Source organism: Vanessa atalanta, chromosome 9 (assembly GCF_905147765.1).
Source record: "Vanessa atalanta chromosome 9, ilVanAtal1.2, whole genome shotgun sequence".
Classification (NCBI taxonomy): domain Eukaryota; kingdom Metazoa; phylum Arthropoda; class Insecta; order Lepidoptera; family Nymphalidae; genus Vanessa; species Vanessa atalanta.
This window is the reverse complement of record NC_061879.1, coordinates 5,738,878-5,756,741: the sequence shown is the minus strand read 5'-3', so window position 1 is coordinate 5,756,741 and position 17,864 is coordinate 5,738,878. Positions and strand designations below refer to the sequence as shown.

Here is a 17,864-nt window from a genome sequence, read left to right as displayed (position 1 = left end):
CAAGTCAGACATTCAGGCCTGTAATGTAAACCCCATGTGTGCGAAACGTTTTTAACCGGTTTCAAAAACAGAAGGTTATATTATGTTCGGCAGGTATATTCTTTTATATATGCATATATTCACCGACCATTCGACCGATTTGGATTATTTAAATTTTATTCCATTGATGTATTGCTTTTTATTTATTTTTATAGATATTCGGACAGAGCAACGTATTTATTATATTGCAATGCAGCATTAATTAATGCAAATTTGGGCTACAGCTTACAGATACTTATATTAGACGACGTCACAAAAACATTTAATAAAATAAGACGTTTAGCTATAAAATTCTGATCCCATTAATAACAACATGTGTATAGATATGTGTTGTTATTGAGTGATCCGAACTGTATTTAGAAAAAGAAGACAATGTAATAATACACATGAAACAGTACACAGAATATTTATTTATTATTGTTTTATTTTATAAATTTTATAGTCCTGAAGTAAAAATACAATTAGGAAAAATCTCCTATTGTCATTCAATGTGCGGCTCTCTTTTGTTTTTTTAATTAATAATTGTTTTACTTTATGAGGTAAAATAATCGATTTAACTAAAATATTTAACCAAATTTTTCCATAATTTACCATCCAAAATAGACGTTCTGTGTCGACACATAAAAATTGCAATATATGTTATTAATAAAATCCACGATGCTTGTTAATATGAGCTATTTTAATACGAAATTTCTCCCGCTATTAACTTTAGTCGATATAAATTACCGACATAGGTTATAACAAACTGATATTTAAATTGCAACAAAACTACGTGATAAATACATAGAAATACTTTAATATGACGTATTATTAAAATATATAATTGCTTTAAAATATAATCAGAAATAAAACAATAAAGTTAACAAGAAAAATTTAATGAAATTTTTAGAAAATCGTATATAATATTATATAAATCAATGAATGTACAAAGAGAACTACATAGTTTCATGTTATTCTTCAAAAAAGTAGTAACGAACATGTTTAGTGCAAGGGTCGAAGTATTCGTCGTGAGGAAGATCTAACGCAGATAGAGCTGATCCAAAATAATGTCTAGTAAAATGCAAGGCATCGTGAGGACGGAGAAGAAGCAAGGTTTGAAGGTAGTCACGAATTATCCCGGTGAGTTCGCCGTTCTCCGTCACGTAACGTCCTCCTTCAGATGTACGTGTGCTCTGAATAAAATATCGATGATAATATTTAATATCTACCACATATTACGACGAGTATGGCTTTAATCATAGGTGTGGAATGATATCGAAAGTAGTACGACTTTATTAATTACTAAATTTGTATATTTTTATTTCTAAATCAATAAATAGATTATTGGAGACTTCTATATAAATTTGTGGATAACTAGACTACAATTAGTATTAAATTCAAATCTTTGTCTAATTCATATATCGATGTAAAATTGTTCTTAGAGCCGACTAGAATAAACTTCCACTAGATTCCACAACTACTCAAATAAAATAATTATTCCTGAATTAAATTCAAATCACTATGCATGTCTAGTATCTTTTATTTTACTTTTAAAAATTAAACAACCATAAAAAATAAGGTGCGTTCTTTTGAACGTAGCCGGCTTGAGACGTTTAAAAGTAACATTATGATCAATCTCCTCATATTTCACAATACCCAGTAACTTCCGGTAATTTTCCGACAGCTGGGCAAAGGCCTCCTCTCCTTTCAAGGAGGTTTGGATCATATTCCACCACGCTGCTCCAAAGCGGGTTGATGGATACACATGTGGTAAATTTTCATTAAAACTAACACATGTAGGTTTCCTTACGATATTTTCCTTATTATTATTTCGTCCCCATATTTTTCTTTTAATAAAAAGCCCAACGTATTATTCAACACCATTAAAATAATAGTAGTATATACTTCTAAAGCAGTTAATACACAAATTTTTTTAATAAATATAAAATTGCGAGACATAAAATATAAGCAAAAGCTTTAGCAACTTATGTTACACATTAAAAAAAAGGATTTACGTGATTAAATAAAATACATTTATAAAATTATTAATTGTGAAACTGCTAGAGAATTGACCCTGCATAGTAATAATAAGTAGTAAAAGTAGTAAAATGTTGCTTCAGTTTAAAAAAATTTGGTACATTTAAACTTAGTAGTCATACCAGTATTTAAATCTGGTAGTTCTTCGGACCCCAGCAATTCTAGGTCAAACTCACATCACTCACAACACTCAACAAAATATTTGAAAAAAATATAGATTACTATTAGAGGTACAATCTCTTCATAGAAAATAAATATTATTTATGACGCAGGTATCGAGCTATTAATAATATAAATAAAGCCCAAAAGAAGTCAAAGGATGCATTAGGGATTGTTTATGACTCATCAAAAGCCATTGATTCGGTTGAACATTCAGAAAACTATATCACTAGTGAAATATATGTAAATTATGTGTGGACCTTTTAACTTCTACCTCTTATCTTAAAAATTGAATTAAACTGTGTTACTGAGTCATTATACTGTGGTTGATTGTACAAGTGTGTTTTCTTGATCCTACGTCACCCACCGATAGACGCCCACATAAGAAAACCATGAACTATAACTGTGGTGATGGCCCTCCGCCGTCATATACATATATAAATGTAATATATAATGGAATATACATGCATAATATGCATCCCATTTATGCTGACAACTCCGCTCCTTAGAAATATAAATATTATTTTTATAATAAATAACTCTCTAGCTTATAATCATAGTATAGATTGAATATCCTGTTTATGCGATTAAGGCACTATTATGACACTTGTGACGTCAGCAAACTTCAATTTTTTTAGTACATGCACAAGCCGACTCATAAATATTTTTTACATTTTATGTAACCTTTTAAATAAATATATCTATTTTTACATTACCTTAAAATCGAGGTAATCAGATAACAGCTGTAAATCGCTTCGCCATTTCTCACGCAGCGGCTCGTGGGACTCTATTTCATCTCTTTCAGGGACGACTTGCAGGAGAGGGTTAATATGGAAAATGTAGCTACTATCTGCCCACTCGTGACTCACCATATAACCTTTGAACATGCAATCATCTAATGCGTAAGCTTACACCTAAATCAAATCAAACGATTAACAATCAACACCAACGTAATAAATGAAACAAAAAAATTATAATGTTACGTTACCGTAGCATTTACATTTACAAGCATATATTAAAAACAACTACTGCAATTGCTTTAATTAATTCACAGTTGTAAATTAACTTACAAACACATTATGCAATTTATTCACACGACTAAGCACAGAATGTAAAAACATGAAAAACAAACGAAAGAAATCAGGATTTAAAAAATAACGAAAATACTTTATTTTTTCGTGTCATACATACATGTGTTAGAAGTCGATCATCAAAATATATTATAACACTAAATCAAGTTATTTAAATGTATATTTCATGTTTAGTTGTTAACAAGACATAAACAAAACCTCATTCAATGAAGCTTTTACGAGTATTTTTGAATAGTTTTACAAGATTATATTAAATGAAAAGCCGTCAGTCACACATTCAAAATTCTACTAGGAAAAACAGACTATAAACTCTTTTACGCCAATTAAATTACATAGGTTATTTACATATGTTATTTTATTAAAACAAAATTGACGCATTCCGAATTCTAATTTCAAATTGCCAATATATCACTCCACAACTTTTTTTTTTGACTTTGCGTATACGAATTGTCTTTTGTCTGATTAACTGTCTGACTAACCGGACATCAGCCAGTCCTATCTACTGTATACTCGATCATAAGTCCTAACTTATACCTATACTTATATTGTAAAGAGGTAAAATTTGTTTTTTTGTATCTAGAGAAAAAGTCCACAAATAATGCTCCAATTCTAGAAGCAAATCTCATTTAAATATAATAAATAACCTTATAGCACTCAGGGATCATTTAGCTTAAATTATTCCTGAGTGCTATAAGGTATTATATTTATATGTTATATTTATTTTTTATTAACAATTTGCACCCGTGCAAAGCTGGGCGGCCAGCTAATATAAAATCAGATTCAGAGCATTTTACGTGATCAGTTTCCATCTATTACAATTAATTACTAATTAAGTAGAAAACATAAAATTTATTTGAATCGCATAATTTTATTTCATATTGGTAGAGAGCATTTCGGTAAATAACTCAATAGTGATAACTATAGGGATTTAAGATCAGAAAAGGTTAAACGGAAAATCGATCTTCCATATACTTTATTAAATTGTAAAAAAATAACAACCACACAAGCTAATGTAGATGTAGATATTTTTACTGTTACTTACTAACCGTCTTAGCTTACCTCTTAGCGTAAGAATTGTCAATGTTTGATGAATAAATCCTGACGGTTCAATGATGTGACGTTCTACTTTTACGACGAATAATGGCTTGCCATTCACAATAGCTTGACTAACGCCCAAGCAAACCTAACGTAAAAGATTATTATAAGAAACGTGGAAAATTTTATTGAAACCTGGTAGGCAGACGGACAAATTGGTCACCTGGTGGTAAGTAATAACCACCCACAGACGAAAGAAATATTAACCATTCCATAAATAGCCAATGTGCCTCCACTTTTTGGAGCTAAAATATTATTTCCCATTTGTCTGTAGTTATTTCTTTATTTACTATTATTACACACAATTTATAAATTTATAACAATTATTAGTAAATACGATTTAACGCCACCTTAGGAAATAAAATCTGCGAGTGCGTTAATAAAGATTAGGTTAGGTTTTATTTTATTATAATTATTAAACATTAAAAAAACACAAAGGATTGACGTCAATGCACTCTTTACACCGAAACACAAGAATACTAAGTATTACTGTTTGGCGGTAGTATATGTAAGCAGTTGGTAGTACCTATCCAGACGGGCTTATACAAAATCACACTAGCAAGTGCTCGCGAAGAATATTAAAAAATTACCATACAATTATTTTAGTTAAAATTTGCATTTTTTTTAACATTGTAATATGACAGAACATAATGCCTAAGAATTAAAATATCAATCAACTATCCCATTTAAATCTACATGATATTGGCTATTAAGCGCTGATATCGCATAACATATATATATATAAATATATTTATTTTCGTGATGATCGTATTATCCACATATTATGTGCTAAAATTACGTGTAATTTCGGTTTCGATAAGGTCATACTTTGTCGGCACTTACCAAATATTTCGACATTGCAATTATATAAATAGGTTTAATAAAAATAATCATAAATAAAAGTTTATATATAACTCCCACAAAATAAAAAATTCACTGAATTTATCCCTTGAATGTTGTAGGAGCCAAATAAAGGATATTTGTTTGTTGGGCACTGGATACTTCTCCTTAGAGCCTGCAAGGGCTAACCAGAATTGGCGTTGGCGTCAAGCTATTTTTTACTGTGCAATTTTCACAATGTTCGTTACATACAATCCAAAAAAAATGGTCTTAGTGCATAAAAATGATGAAGCATGTTATTATATATGTTAGACTGAATTCTTGATAAACCACTACTAATTATAGCAACTAAAATTATTATAATTTAAACCTCTTAAAAAGATCTTACTTTACATCCAAAATTACTTACGTAAACGCTTTCACAAATAGTGCCGTTTATCAGAACGGTATCGGTTTTAACGTGACCGCAAAATCTGCTTATTCCAAAGTATCTAAGCAGCACAACATTAGCACCTTCGAGTAAAAAATTGCGAGCCGCTTCAAAGGAGTGGTAAAGCCGTTTTACAAAATGTTTGTCTCCGCAAATACGTGTCACTTTATTATAATAGCCGCTTTCACAGATCGTCATATAACTTCTGTGCTCCTTCGTTAGATTCTTTTTTGTTATGTGCCTGAAATGAAATTACTCTTAATCACAGTCAAAGTTTTATGGCCGACTGTAATATTTTTTTTTACATTTTAAAGTATTCAAATTCTTACTACACTTAACACACACATTACTCTTAACTATATTGGAACAATTCATTTTGTATTAAATCAATAAGTACGATATTTATAGCAAAGCTTCGTATGCTATAAATTGATGAAAATTAAGTAAAAATCTTACTCTGCTCTATTTTCTTCTAAAATGTGAAGATTGCAGTCCAAAATGCTAACAAGCTTGGAGCCAATTTTAGCTCCTTCTTTAGATGCATGAGATACAACTTGAACGAGAAATTTATCTTTATCCTCTCCTAGCGTTTCAACGCTAAAACTAATACCTGTATTAATACGTAACGTTGTTTTAGAACAGAACAATACAAACAATACTAAGCCAAACAAATCTATTTTCTACTGCTTCCATTTATGACTCACATGCCACAAAGAATAATATTACAAACATATTGATATTCCTTGCGGACTGATAGATGGGCTTATTGATATTATTGACAGTGAGCTTGGAACCAACCTGCATTTGAACCGAATAGTAAAATAAACCTTCTCCTCGAAAGGGAAAGACGCCTCAACCTAGCAGTGGGGCATTAACGGGATATGACTTTTGCTTTACTTTTAAATACTGCCATCCATGTAATTTTCGCATGAGTTTTCTGAGATTATCAATGAATGCCCATGTGGTTTTCTACCGACATATTTTTTTCCACAAGCCGAGCAGTTGGTGAATTACAAACACAAATTAAGAACACAAAATTGATATAGCGCTTGTCAGGATTTGAAACCGTGATTTTCGGTTAAGATCCTAACTATGTTCTTTAGCCATTGCGCCATTTTGGCTCTAGTATTTAAGAGAAAAGTTATTTGGCATACAAAAATAACATGAATACGCCGACTAAAACTAGACTGTTTACTCTATGAAATAGTAAATTAATATTTTTATAATTATTTCCGTTACCTCCAACAGCACCACAACAATCAATAGAAGGCTTTTGCACTTTTTTTTTGAAAACAGGCACTGTCGCTTTATGTATTTCACAAACTTCGTCTTGTTTTATTTCATCATAAAGACCTAAAATCTTTAACTTTTCTTTGTCTTGTTCTTTATATGATATTTTATTATGCCTCCCATATGCATATCCAAAAAATGTATGCTTAGGATCAACATCATGACACCATCGATGATCATGTTTACCAGCTCTTACCTTCTTTAATTTTCTATCATCTTCTTTTTCGGGGGGACAAGTACAAACATAGCCATCAGCGATATCTTTACGATTTTCATCGCAAGTGCATTCTTGTTTTGTGTCCGGAATGGTATCACAAAGACAAGGATCAGTGCATTCACAGGTCGAAAAACAAACACAATTTTCAGGATTACCACAAGTACACAAATTTGGTTTAGGAAAACAATCACAATTATCAGGTGATTTATCATAACATGTGCATTCTGCTTTGACTTCGCATTTGCAGACTGTCTTAGATTCGTTATTTTCACAAATTAGTTTCCCATCAGCTTCACACACGCATGTTGGCAGGACATCGCAAATACACATGTTTTGGTCACATATACACTCCTTTCCCTTTTTACATAAACATATAGACTTTGGTTTTGGTTGTTGACAAGTACAAGGATCCGTATCTTCTTCTTGATTCTTTATTGTAGAATTTTCTGTTTGGATCATGCTTCCCTCGCTGGTATAATTTTGATTTTTAGTTAAGTTTTGAAGGGAATTAGGTTTACATTTACATACGCAAACAGGATAAGGATATTTATCCGTTTGGCATATACATGGCTTATCAATTTTTGCACAAACACAAATTGGTTGAGGCTTATAATCAGGGTCGCACAAGCATACCTTGCTAGGTTTACATTTACATACCAATTGGGGATTTCCTTCTTCACATACGCAGATGTTTTGAGCTTGAATACAGGTACAGTCATCACGTTGCTTAGCTCCACATAAACATGGAACTTTTAAATGACAAGGACATTTGCCTGCTTTATCAACAGCACAGGTGCACAATGGTTGATTAAGAGCAGCAGAATTTATTATAGGAAACCCATCTACTAATATTAAACTTGCCTTGCTGTCTTTTGATGACGCTTTAGTTTTGCAATCCGGAAAAAAAAAGAAGTGAAAATCTTTATCTTCTTCCTCTACGTCTTCTTTATTGACCTCACATTTGTTTTCAAAATTCATTTTTATTTCATTTGGTTCGTGATCTATTTTTTTATCAGAGTCCTTAGTCTTTAAAGAATCCGTGCAAGAAATTTCTGAATCAGAAGACTCATATTTATAACTACCCTCATGATGAGCACAACTTATTACCAATGTTTCATCAAAACATATTTTCTTTTTTGTTTCTTCATCTGTAATTTGGAATAGTACGTTTTACCCTTCATATAATAATAATACATTAATTTTGTTTATATATAAATGATGTTAAATTTAGTGTGTATATTTTAATATTAAAAAAATATTATAATAACAGTAAAAAAAGTCAAACAAAAAGCTATACTCTTGAGTATGGATGGCAAAGGTAAGGAGAACCGTCTGATATGAGGGATAATTTGAAAAAAGGTTTTCAGCTATAATCAGTTAATAACAGTTCAAAAAACCTCCAAAATGGCGCTAGCACAGGCAAAGGGTACGGTATGGATTTAATAGTTGTTAATGGACTAGATGAATTAACGACAATCAATTATAAAAAAAGCTAAATTATTTATATAGTCAGAATTTTTTTTTGAATATAATCTAAAATAACTGTCGTGTAAACTCTATTGTTATTGTAGCGCCACTCCAATTAAACTCATTTCGACGGTTTTTTTATACACAGAGACGTTACTCCTTTCCTTAACACTCCATCGTTTTCAAACATTTGTTACTTTAGGTATAGGCATGAGTTTTCAAAGCGTCGGAGAGTCAATGGTCGTGAATGATTTAGCATTATTTTAGCATTAGCAGCCCGTAAATGTCCCACTGCTGGGATAAAGGCCTCCTCTCCCTTTGATGAGAAGGTTTGGAACATATTCCACCACGCTGCTCCAATGCGGGTTGGCGGAATACACATGTGGCAGAATTTCGTTGAAATTAGACACATGCAGGCTTCCTCACGATGTTTTCCTTCACCGCCGAGCACGAGATGAATTATAAACACAAATTAAGCACATGAAATTTCAGTGCCTGCCTGGGTTTGAACCCGAAATCATCGGTTAAGATACACGCGTTCTAGCCACTGGGCCATCTCGGCTCTGAATGATTTAAATAGAAATTAATTTTCTGAGTAATCTGAACGACTAATCTTTTTTTTCAATTTTGCACTACTTTTGGTTACTAACAAAAAATAAATAGCTATAATTAATTAATATATCTAAAAATTCTCACCAATCGCAAATTTAAATTGCTTTGATAAGTCGATTAAAGAAATATGAGATAGAGTAGACATTTTAAAATTTTATCTTCTTTAATAAAATTACTTTCGTATTCATTTCCATGTTTTACATTTTTTTATGATATATCGCAGATAGTGCGTATGTCAGATCGATTTTATTTTAAATAGATAAGTACTAAAAACGAAATACTCACAAAATAGTTTTACCTACATATTTTTCTTTTCCTACCCTTCTTACCGATTCTTCATAAATAATTGTGAATGGTTAAATGATTAATTCCTTTTTTTTGTATATACTTTTAAATAAAATTGAATTGAAACATAATAGCATAAGTATGACATTTTGTGTAATATAACAAATTTATATTGTTTTGATTATTAAATTAACAAAGTGAAATGTGTTAAATTGTGCTATACGGCATACGCTATGCGTATAACGGAACGTCAAAATACCGACTTGACAGATGATGTGGCCTACCGTCTTGTATTAGTGAATTTTAATAATTATGTGTAGTATTGTGTAGTAATTGAATGTTAATAATAATGCGAAAATGATTGTGTTAAAATTTATTTTTTTAGTTTTATTCTTTTCGACAAGTCACTGTAGATTACCAGATAAAGTAAAATGTGTCAATGAAAATTGTAGCAGTAAGTAATGACTATCTGTTTAGTTTACGTTAATATTTCCTAAATTTAATATTCTATATATAATAATTATAATTACTTTCAGAACCTATATCCAAAGCTACAACCTTAATTAATTATAACAGTGGAGATCCCAACTTAATATCGTTTCCTGCAAAATCTGATGCTATTATTTACATGAAATCAGCTGGTCTGCATTCTGAATTATGGTACGCCGATATAAACGGTCAATCAGGATTTGTTAACTCAAATTTTTTAAGAGAGTATAAAAAAATTGCAGAGCCTGAATTTATTCTGCCCATAGAAGGAGATAAACATCAGGCAGATGTTAAACCTGATAAGGTGCAGCAAGCACATGAAATAGTTGAAGGCACTACAATATTTCCAATAGAACCACCTGTTTCTGAACAAGATGTTACCACTCCATCTACAATTGTGTCCACTGAAAGTACAATGCCATCTTCGCAAGAACAAGTACCAAATCAGGACTCTGTGCAAAATGTTGACAATGAAAAGACTCCCAATCCAACAAATATTGAAACATTTTTAAATGAAAATCTTGTAGGTTTGTCTTCTACTAATTCAGATTCAGATGTTCCTGAGCAAAAGAGTTTGTCTCCTGTTGAAGTAGAACAAACAAACACATCTGAAACTTTTCAGAATATTGACACCAATAATAAGATAACAAATGATCATTATGCGCTACAAGGAGAAAGCAATAATAGTTTAAATCAAAATGCACAAACAACAAGTAACGACACAATAAATCAAGATTTCAAAATACCGAGTACAGTTACTCCAACAGAGGAGACGTCTCCTCAACAGCAAATATTAAGTGATAGTGAAAATGTATCAGCAGAATCTGTCAAAGTGCCTGATAAAGTAGATTACTTAGATTCAGATTTATCAAAGTCTGATGTTAGTGATATTAGTCATCAAAATTTAATATTACCAGCAAGTATAATCAATAATATTGAAGCCAAAAAAGAGCCTCTTGATAATCCTAACATAGTAAATAATATCGAGGACCATACGGTCATAATTCCGAAACTTTCTGACAACACACCACAAGTGCCTGAATCAAATCCCGATATAATTATAGATAGTGAAACAAATAAAGTTAATAATGTACTTAATATGAATGGAGAAGACACCACTCCTCAAATGAATATTCAACCAGAAACTATAACACCACAACCACCCATAGAACAATTTTCAACTCAAGATACACCTATGGATAATAAAGAGCCTATTTTACCTGTTATACAGACTACACCTGAGACAACTACCGCAACAATTCCAGCAACATTCACTAACATTAATACCCCTGCTGATGTTCCTGTGAATGATGCAAGCAGTCTAAACGTCCAATCACTATCTGTAGATTTATTAAAGGAAACTACAATAGAATCACAAAATACTGTTGAAACAACCACAGAGATTACTCAGCAAGAAATGTTTACAACTGAAACTAATCCACAGTCATCTCTAGAGGAGTCTGAATCTGTAACAACACCTGAAGTAGGTTCCAACTTCTACACTGCTTCAACCGAGAGTGTAATTGAGCAAATATTTAATACACCTACAACAGAAGCATCTAACACCGAAGAGAATAGTGAAAATATCCTATCAAGTATTTACACAACAATTGCAGATATGTGGCCAACTTCTACAGAGTCACCTCCACCTGAGTCAATCTTTAACCCTGAATTTGTTAAAGAACCTGAAATTGATGAAACATCACATGAAAGTTTTTCATTTGTAAAATACATCTTTCACACCTATTACTCTGTCATGGGTAGTAAAGAACAATCAAATGCTCTCTTCCCTTCAGCGGGTAAGGAAACTGATTTGAAATTGAATTTTTTAATATGTAATTATTAATTTAGACATGTTTGTTTGACATAATAGGCTAATTTCTCAACCATATACTCTGTAACAGTATGTATTAGGCAATATTTTTTCTGCTTAAAGATAAGATTATTGTTGAATGTGTATGTGACATTTTATAGTTTTGATAAATATGTTGTAATTTCAGGGGATACATGCTTTACGGATGAGTACTGTGATGGAGAAACCCTTAACAAACCAAATCGGCTGCTCACCTTCCTCTTAACTACAGCTGGCTCAGTAATTTTGTTCATCCTTGGCTACTACTACATTGAAAGTAAAAGACAAGACGGTAGGCTCATAGGTAACATAAATAACCTACAGAGAGAATTGCTGTTTTCTACTAAGGTAATTTTTATTTGATTTCTACAAAAATATATAATAATATTGTAATATTAGTTTAATAATTTTTTAAACATAAACTTTGTATATTTTTCACTATAATGTCTTTAGGAAAATTGTTATTAAATACAAATTTCCTTAATACTTATCAAGTGAATTTTATTATTTTAGTTAAAACATTTATATTCAAATATTTTATCCATATTAATCTTATTAAATTTTAGGAGTGTGAGATCCTTAAAGAGGAGCTCTCATCTACTAAAAATAAACTGGCTGGCATTGAAGACAGCTCCTTTGGCATGGATGACATGGTTCAATCATTGAAAGAAGAAATACAAGAGTTAAAAGAAAACAATGAAAGACTGCGAAATTCATTAGACGACAACGAAAAATTATTAAGAGTCTCAGAAAACACAGCCGGAGAGTTACAAAATACTTTAGGAGAAGTTGAAAATACTCTTAGTGAACTCTTAGCTGAAAGAGCTCACTCTGAAGAGCAAATAGCAGAGTTCAATGGTACATTTCTTTAAATTATAGAATAGTAATAATTTTATTAAGAAATAATCGTTAAAGAATATGATTTTATGCAAATCACGATAGAACCCTCATAACAGTTGATTACGGAGATTTGTTAAATGCACCTATCAATACCATAAGTGTTAAGTCTTACCAAAGGAGAGCTGGTTTTAGTCAATCGGTCTTTTAAATCCCTTTTATATAATGTTTAAATTAAATAGTCATCCCCATTTACAAATAAAAATTTTTCGCTTTGTATATTTATTATATATAAAAAATCGATTAGTGTGTCTATAAATATATAAACAAAATATTATTATATTTTACAGGTAAAATACAAGCATTTGAAGAAGAATTAGTATCTGTTAGTCGAGAAAGAGATAATTTCCAATTAAAATATGTATCGGCTGAAACTGCACTAGAAGAATTTAAAAAACAAAAAAAAGACCTGGATGAACTTAATCAAAACTTGAAAGATGCTCACAATAAGATTGAATTACAGAAACATGAAATTGCAGCACTTAAAGTAATTTTCTTTTGAAATATTGTTTGTTGCTTATATTCCAGTTTCAATATCTTAATGTTTGTGTTTCAATTATGTCCATGAAGAAAAGAAATGTACATGCATTTAAATATTAGTATAATGTTGAAAGTAAAAACCGATATTTATCCCATTAATGTGCATATCTCCTTATATTGAATTTAGCTTTTGGCTTAAACCAAAAAATGCTGGTCCGATACAGGTTCATACACATGTCGTATAATTTTCTCACAATGCACTTTCACTGCAGAATGTGAAATGAATAATGAAATTACAGATATAAGAATAATTAGACATAGTTCTCAAATAAAATGCTGCTTTCAATTACATATAAGATTCTAGATCCTGAGTCCTTGAGTTCAAACCCTTATCGCATAGATACAAAAGTGTGTCAGTTAATCAGTCTAAAAATACAGTAACAACCTGGACTTTAGAAAGCATGTTAAGTTGTGATGGATTGACATCCCTTCGAATTATGAGAGTGTTCCAGTTTGGACAGTCTTTTGAATATAATAACTTACATCTGATTATTCTCAATTGAGAATGGTTGAATTCAGTCAGGAAGACTTCATAAAGATTTAAAAACAAAAAAATTACCTAAAAATTATTAAAAGATGGATGTAATTATATAATTGACACATTTGCTGTAATTAATTTTCTTCCTCCATTTTGATTCTAGGATGCATTAAAGGAACTGAAAAGTGGTTCGTTGTCTAATACTGATGTAACTTCACTGATAGACCACACAGAAATTAAAGCTAAATTATCTAAAGCATTAGAAGAGAAGAATACATTTATGACCAAATATGAGGTAAAATTAATGTTTTAAAAGTTTTTTTCACGTCTTTGCTATTTCAAAATGTAACTTAATTCTTCATTCTATAATTTTTCTTTCAATTTCAAATATCTACCACCGACTTGAATGAAAAATTCTACACTGGAAATGGATGTTCCTTTATTAGTTATGACAATGATGTTTTATACTATCTTTAATCATACAAGATACAAATATTATATTAAGTTTAAGTTATATATTTTTTATTTCAATATCGAATTAGATCATGATTACGATGTATATTTATGAATAAATGTAACTGTTCAGGCAGAACACAAGGAGAGGGCTCGTATTGCAGAAGAACTAACAACTATCCAAGAGTCTTACAAGACATGCAGACAGCAAACCTCCGAGGCTATGACGAGGCTCGAAGTGCTAGGAAAATACTTCCAAGAACGAGAGAGTGAACTTATGAAGTAAGAAATCTTATTTTATATTTAATGTATTTTTTTTTGACGACCTCCGTGGTCGAGTAGTGCGTACACCGGTTTTCATAGCTACGCCCTTCCGAAGTTCCGGGTTCGATTCCCGGCCGAGTCGATGTAGAAAAAGTTCATTAGTTTTCTATGTTGTCTTGGGTCTGGGTGTTTGTGGTACCATTTACCATTGGGATCCGAGTAATGTATGTGATGTTGTCCAATATTTAATTATATTTATTATTTATTCGTATACTAAATAAATAAACAAATATTTTTGAGTCATTTGGTAGATTATAAAATGGCAAATATTTATATCTATGTTTGCATGACAAAAATTTTTTTTGTAGGGAATTAAGTACCAAAGAAGCGTTATGGTTCAGCAAACAAGGAGAATCGGCAAGCACCGTGGAAAAAATCGAGTCACTACAACGAGAAGTGCAAAGATACAAGTAAGTGTGTACCAATAACTTCACTCGCGAAAATGAAAACAATGTAGATTATATTTGATCTATCATTATCATATACATTGTTTTAATATCGCAATCAACATTTATTTATCTCAGCTCAGTTTGATGAATAGACACTCAGAATGGATCGATTAGACGGACCTAAAGACATTGCAGTCCTGTCTAATTCCTACCATTTACGCATCATAAAACGAAGGTCACATCCAAATGACGGGCTTCAGTTTTATGCCTAAAGTCGGACGTACCCAAAACAGTAAGCAATACGTATTCGTATCAGAGAGAAGTGCGACGCGCTGACGCTGGAGCTGGCGGAGCAGGAGTCGGCGCGGCGCACGGCGGTGGGCGAGGTGGAGGCGCGCGCGCACGCCGCGTGGCTCGAGGCGCGCCAGGCGCGGCGCGACGCCAACGCCGCGCGCGACGACGCCGCCGCGCTGCGCCGCAAGCTGCACGCCGCCAGCCGCGCCGACGGCGCCTTCTCGCCGCACGCGCGTCCGTACCCCCTCTACTTTATATCGGAAGTGGAAACACCGACAGTGTCATTCCAGTTCTGTTGTAATAAAAGTATCAACAAAACTATAAAGTTTATATTTAAAAAAAAAACATTTTTTTTTATTAACTATTTTAGAACCACTTGATCTAGATGCTCATATCAGTGTATACGTCACTTTCGGGAGCATTATTGATAATGTCCAATGTCTCTGGACCTGTTTTGAATTTAAATTAAGAGTTTTAAACATGACGAAAAAGTAAAAAAAACGGTATCTCTTTACAGAGGTAGCGTCCCCGTTGGAAGCAGAGGTGGGTCTGCCGGCAGCCCTTCCGCCGCCGCTGGCTTTCCTACCCCCATTATTACCACCACTGCCCCGCCCGCCCCCATTGGGCCGATTGCCTTCGCCACACCCTCCAAGGTAACAAAAATAAACACTTTATCTATAAATAGTGTAAAACAAAGCTTTCTCCAGTTATACAGATTCTAAATAACGTGCAAGCAAAAAGTCGGTCATTGTGAAACAGACGCTCGAATAATAATATAACAATAACATTTTGATCTTGTCAGTTAAAATTAAACTAATTTGTATCTATTTCGAATTAAAATTACGAATCAAAATCATTTTTATATTATTTTTATATACGAAAGTCAATTGTCATTAATAATTTGGCTTAGAAGAAAACAATTTTTTAGAATATTCGATTTTCTATTAATTTCGTTCATAGATACAACGAGCGGCGCTACTCGCCCGATAGCCGGTACTCGCCTGAGAGCCGCTACTCGCCAGAAAGCAGATACTCCCCCGGCAGGCGCTACTCGCCCGAGCCTATGCGATACTCTCCCGAGAGCCGCTACTCGCCGAGACCAAGTCGCTCCCCCTACTCGCCCAGACAAAGAAGACGATCTACAGATAGGTTTGTATAAATGTGACACATACATGTGTTTCCTGATCATTGCCTTCAAGACAAGAGTTGCATATATTCTAATAAAAAATACTACATATTATGCTGGTGAGCCGCCGAAATATAAAGGTTCTTTCACATTGTGGGCCGTACTTTGGATAGTACTGTTCTAAACAAAGGTGTTCCTTCCCGGACAATATCAATAACCACCACCAATTAAATGTCATCAAGCGACATCCTATATATAATCAATATAATGTGATAATTAAAATAAAAACTCATTGCATTCTAAAGGCGATTTTCTAAGAGACGTCAGATAAATTATAAGTTGCTTGCACCTACCAAAAGAGGCCACCATAAAGCCACTGGACAAAATTAAATACATGATTAAATTAAAATAATATCCTAGCTCGTGAAGTGTATTCTAAATGCATTATTATCATTGAATTGTTAGTAGTTAAATATTCGATTTTTCTTAAAAGACCATCTTGTAAAATGATCAAATTTCAAAACATTATTTTGTTGACAACTGTGCATTATAAACATTTCATGCAATATTTTGAACATAGAAAAATATACTTTTATATATTTTTTTTATTATTATTATTATACTTTTAAATTGTAAGAGTTTTATATTCGTATGATATAACATAATAATTTGTAGGTATAATGGTCGTGGATCACGATCCCGGAACGGACCGCCCGACACTGAAACAGAATACAACTCGGACAGTCCCACGCGGAGGCAACAAGCACGGCGGTACTCCAGACACTCAGGTATGTCGACATCGTCCAAAATTGTTTAACTCTGAGATATTATTTTCAATAAAAATATTGCAGTTAACCGATACCAACACCAACTATAAGTAAACTTATAATTCATAAAAAAAAAAATTGGCCTCAACAAAATAATTATTGGTTAGTTAAGATATTTATTTTTAATTCTGTTATTGGTTGTATATTTTGTGTAATTTCCGAATTAAAGAGTAGATCTGAGTGGTTTTTTGACCCCGCTTTACTGAGCTGGCTTCTTTTACCACACAACATTAAACAATAAATTTAAATTGACTGTATTTTGTTCTGTCGTATGTGACAGTAGTCTTTTTTTTTCAAATGTTATATTTTTACCCATTCTTTTGTTTTCAGGCCCAAGTTCTGGTTCAGGATGTTCGTCCGAGTCTGAAAAAGGAATGTAAAAATGTTATGTTACCTAAAAGTTAAATTTGGAGCCAAATCGTATTTTGTTGGTGGTTACGGTAGTGAGGAATGAGGAATTCAATAACTCCACTGGAAAATATTATTGTATAATATGGTGTAGTGTTTAATTGACAATTGAAGATTTATTGTTTCGTTTGCAATTATTTGTAGTTTTTTTTTCGTTGAACCCATTTCAAAAGTCACTATTCAAAAAAAACTTATTTCTATATTTATAATCTGTGTTAATATTTTAAAAGCTGGAGTATTTTTGTA

General features: G+C 32.2%; 2 protein-coding genes across 2 annotated transcripts; one reads left to right on the top strand and one right to left on the bottom strand.

The window, feature by feature from the left end:
* Nucleotides 1-898: 898 nt before the first annotated feature.
* On the bottom strand, nucleotides 899-9,528 carry LOC125066296. Its single transcript, XM_047674329.1, has 7 exons — nucleotides 9,341-9,528; nucleotides 6,910-8,325; nucleotides 6,127-6,280; nucleotides 5,650-5,911; nucleotides 4,365-4,488; nucleotides 2,931-3,091; nucleotides 899-1,211 (listed from the first exon to the last, which is right to left on the bottom strand). Exons 1-7 carry the CDS (start codon nucleotides 9,399-9,401, stop codon nucleotides 990-992), a joined length of 2,400 nt encoding a protein of 799 aa, XP_047530285.1. The 5' UTR covers nucleotides 9,402-9,528; the 3' UTR covers nucleotides 899-989.
* Nucleotides 9,529-9,819: 291 nt separating this feature from the next.
* Nucleotides 9,820-17,752, top strand: LOC125066607 (transport and Golgi organization protein 1). The gene is made up of 13 exons (XM_047674739.1): nucleotides 9,820-9,995; nucleotides 10,078-11,829; nucleotides 12,031-12,230; nucleotides 12,449-12,740; nucleotides 13,070-13,266; nucleotides 13,961-14,092; nucleotides 14,384-14,532; nucleotides 14,883-14,984; nucleotides 15,280-15,491; nucleotides 15,775-15,910; nucleotides 16,218-16,406; nucleotides 17,059-17,171; nucleotides 17,541-17,752. The coding sequence occupies exons 1-13, from the start codon at nucleotides 9,899-9,901 to the stop codon at nucleotides 17,588-17,590; spliced, it is 3,621 nt and encodes a 1,206-aa protein (XP_047530695.1). The 5' UTR covers nucleotides 9,820-9,898; the 3' UTR covers nucleotides 17,591-17,752.
* Nucleotides 17,753-17,864: the final 112 nt, after the last annotated feature.

Bases quoted from the DNA above. Each gene is read 5' to 3' on its own strand.
- LOC125066296 (XM_047674329.1), bottom strand. From the start codon at position 9,401: ATGTCTACTCTATCTCATATTTCTTTAATCGACTTATCAAAGCAATTT. The intron at 3,092-4,364 runs GTAAGCTAAGAC...GCATGTTCAAAG, and splicing joins GACAATTCTTACGCTAAGAG to GTTATATGGTGAGTCACGAG. The intron at 1,212-2,930 runs GTAATGTAAAAA...TATTTTATTCAG, and splicing joins CTGATTACCTCGATTTTAAG to AGCACACGTACATCTGAAGG.
- LOC125066607 (XM_047674739.1), top strand. From the start codon at position 9,899: ATGATTGTGTTAAAATTTATTTTTTTAGTTTTATTCTTTTCGACAAGT. The intron at 14,985-15,279 runs GTAAGTGTGTAC...TATTCGTATCAG, and splicing joins CGAGAAGTGCAAAGATACAA to AGAGAAGTGCGACGCGCTGA. The intron at 17,172-17,540 runs GTATGTCGACAT...TTTTGTTTTCAG, and splicing joins GCGGTACTCCAGACACTCAG to GCCCAAGTTCTGGTTCAGGA.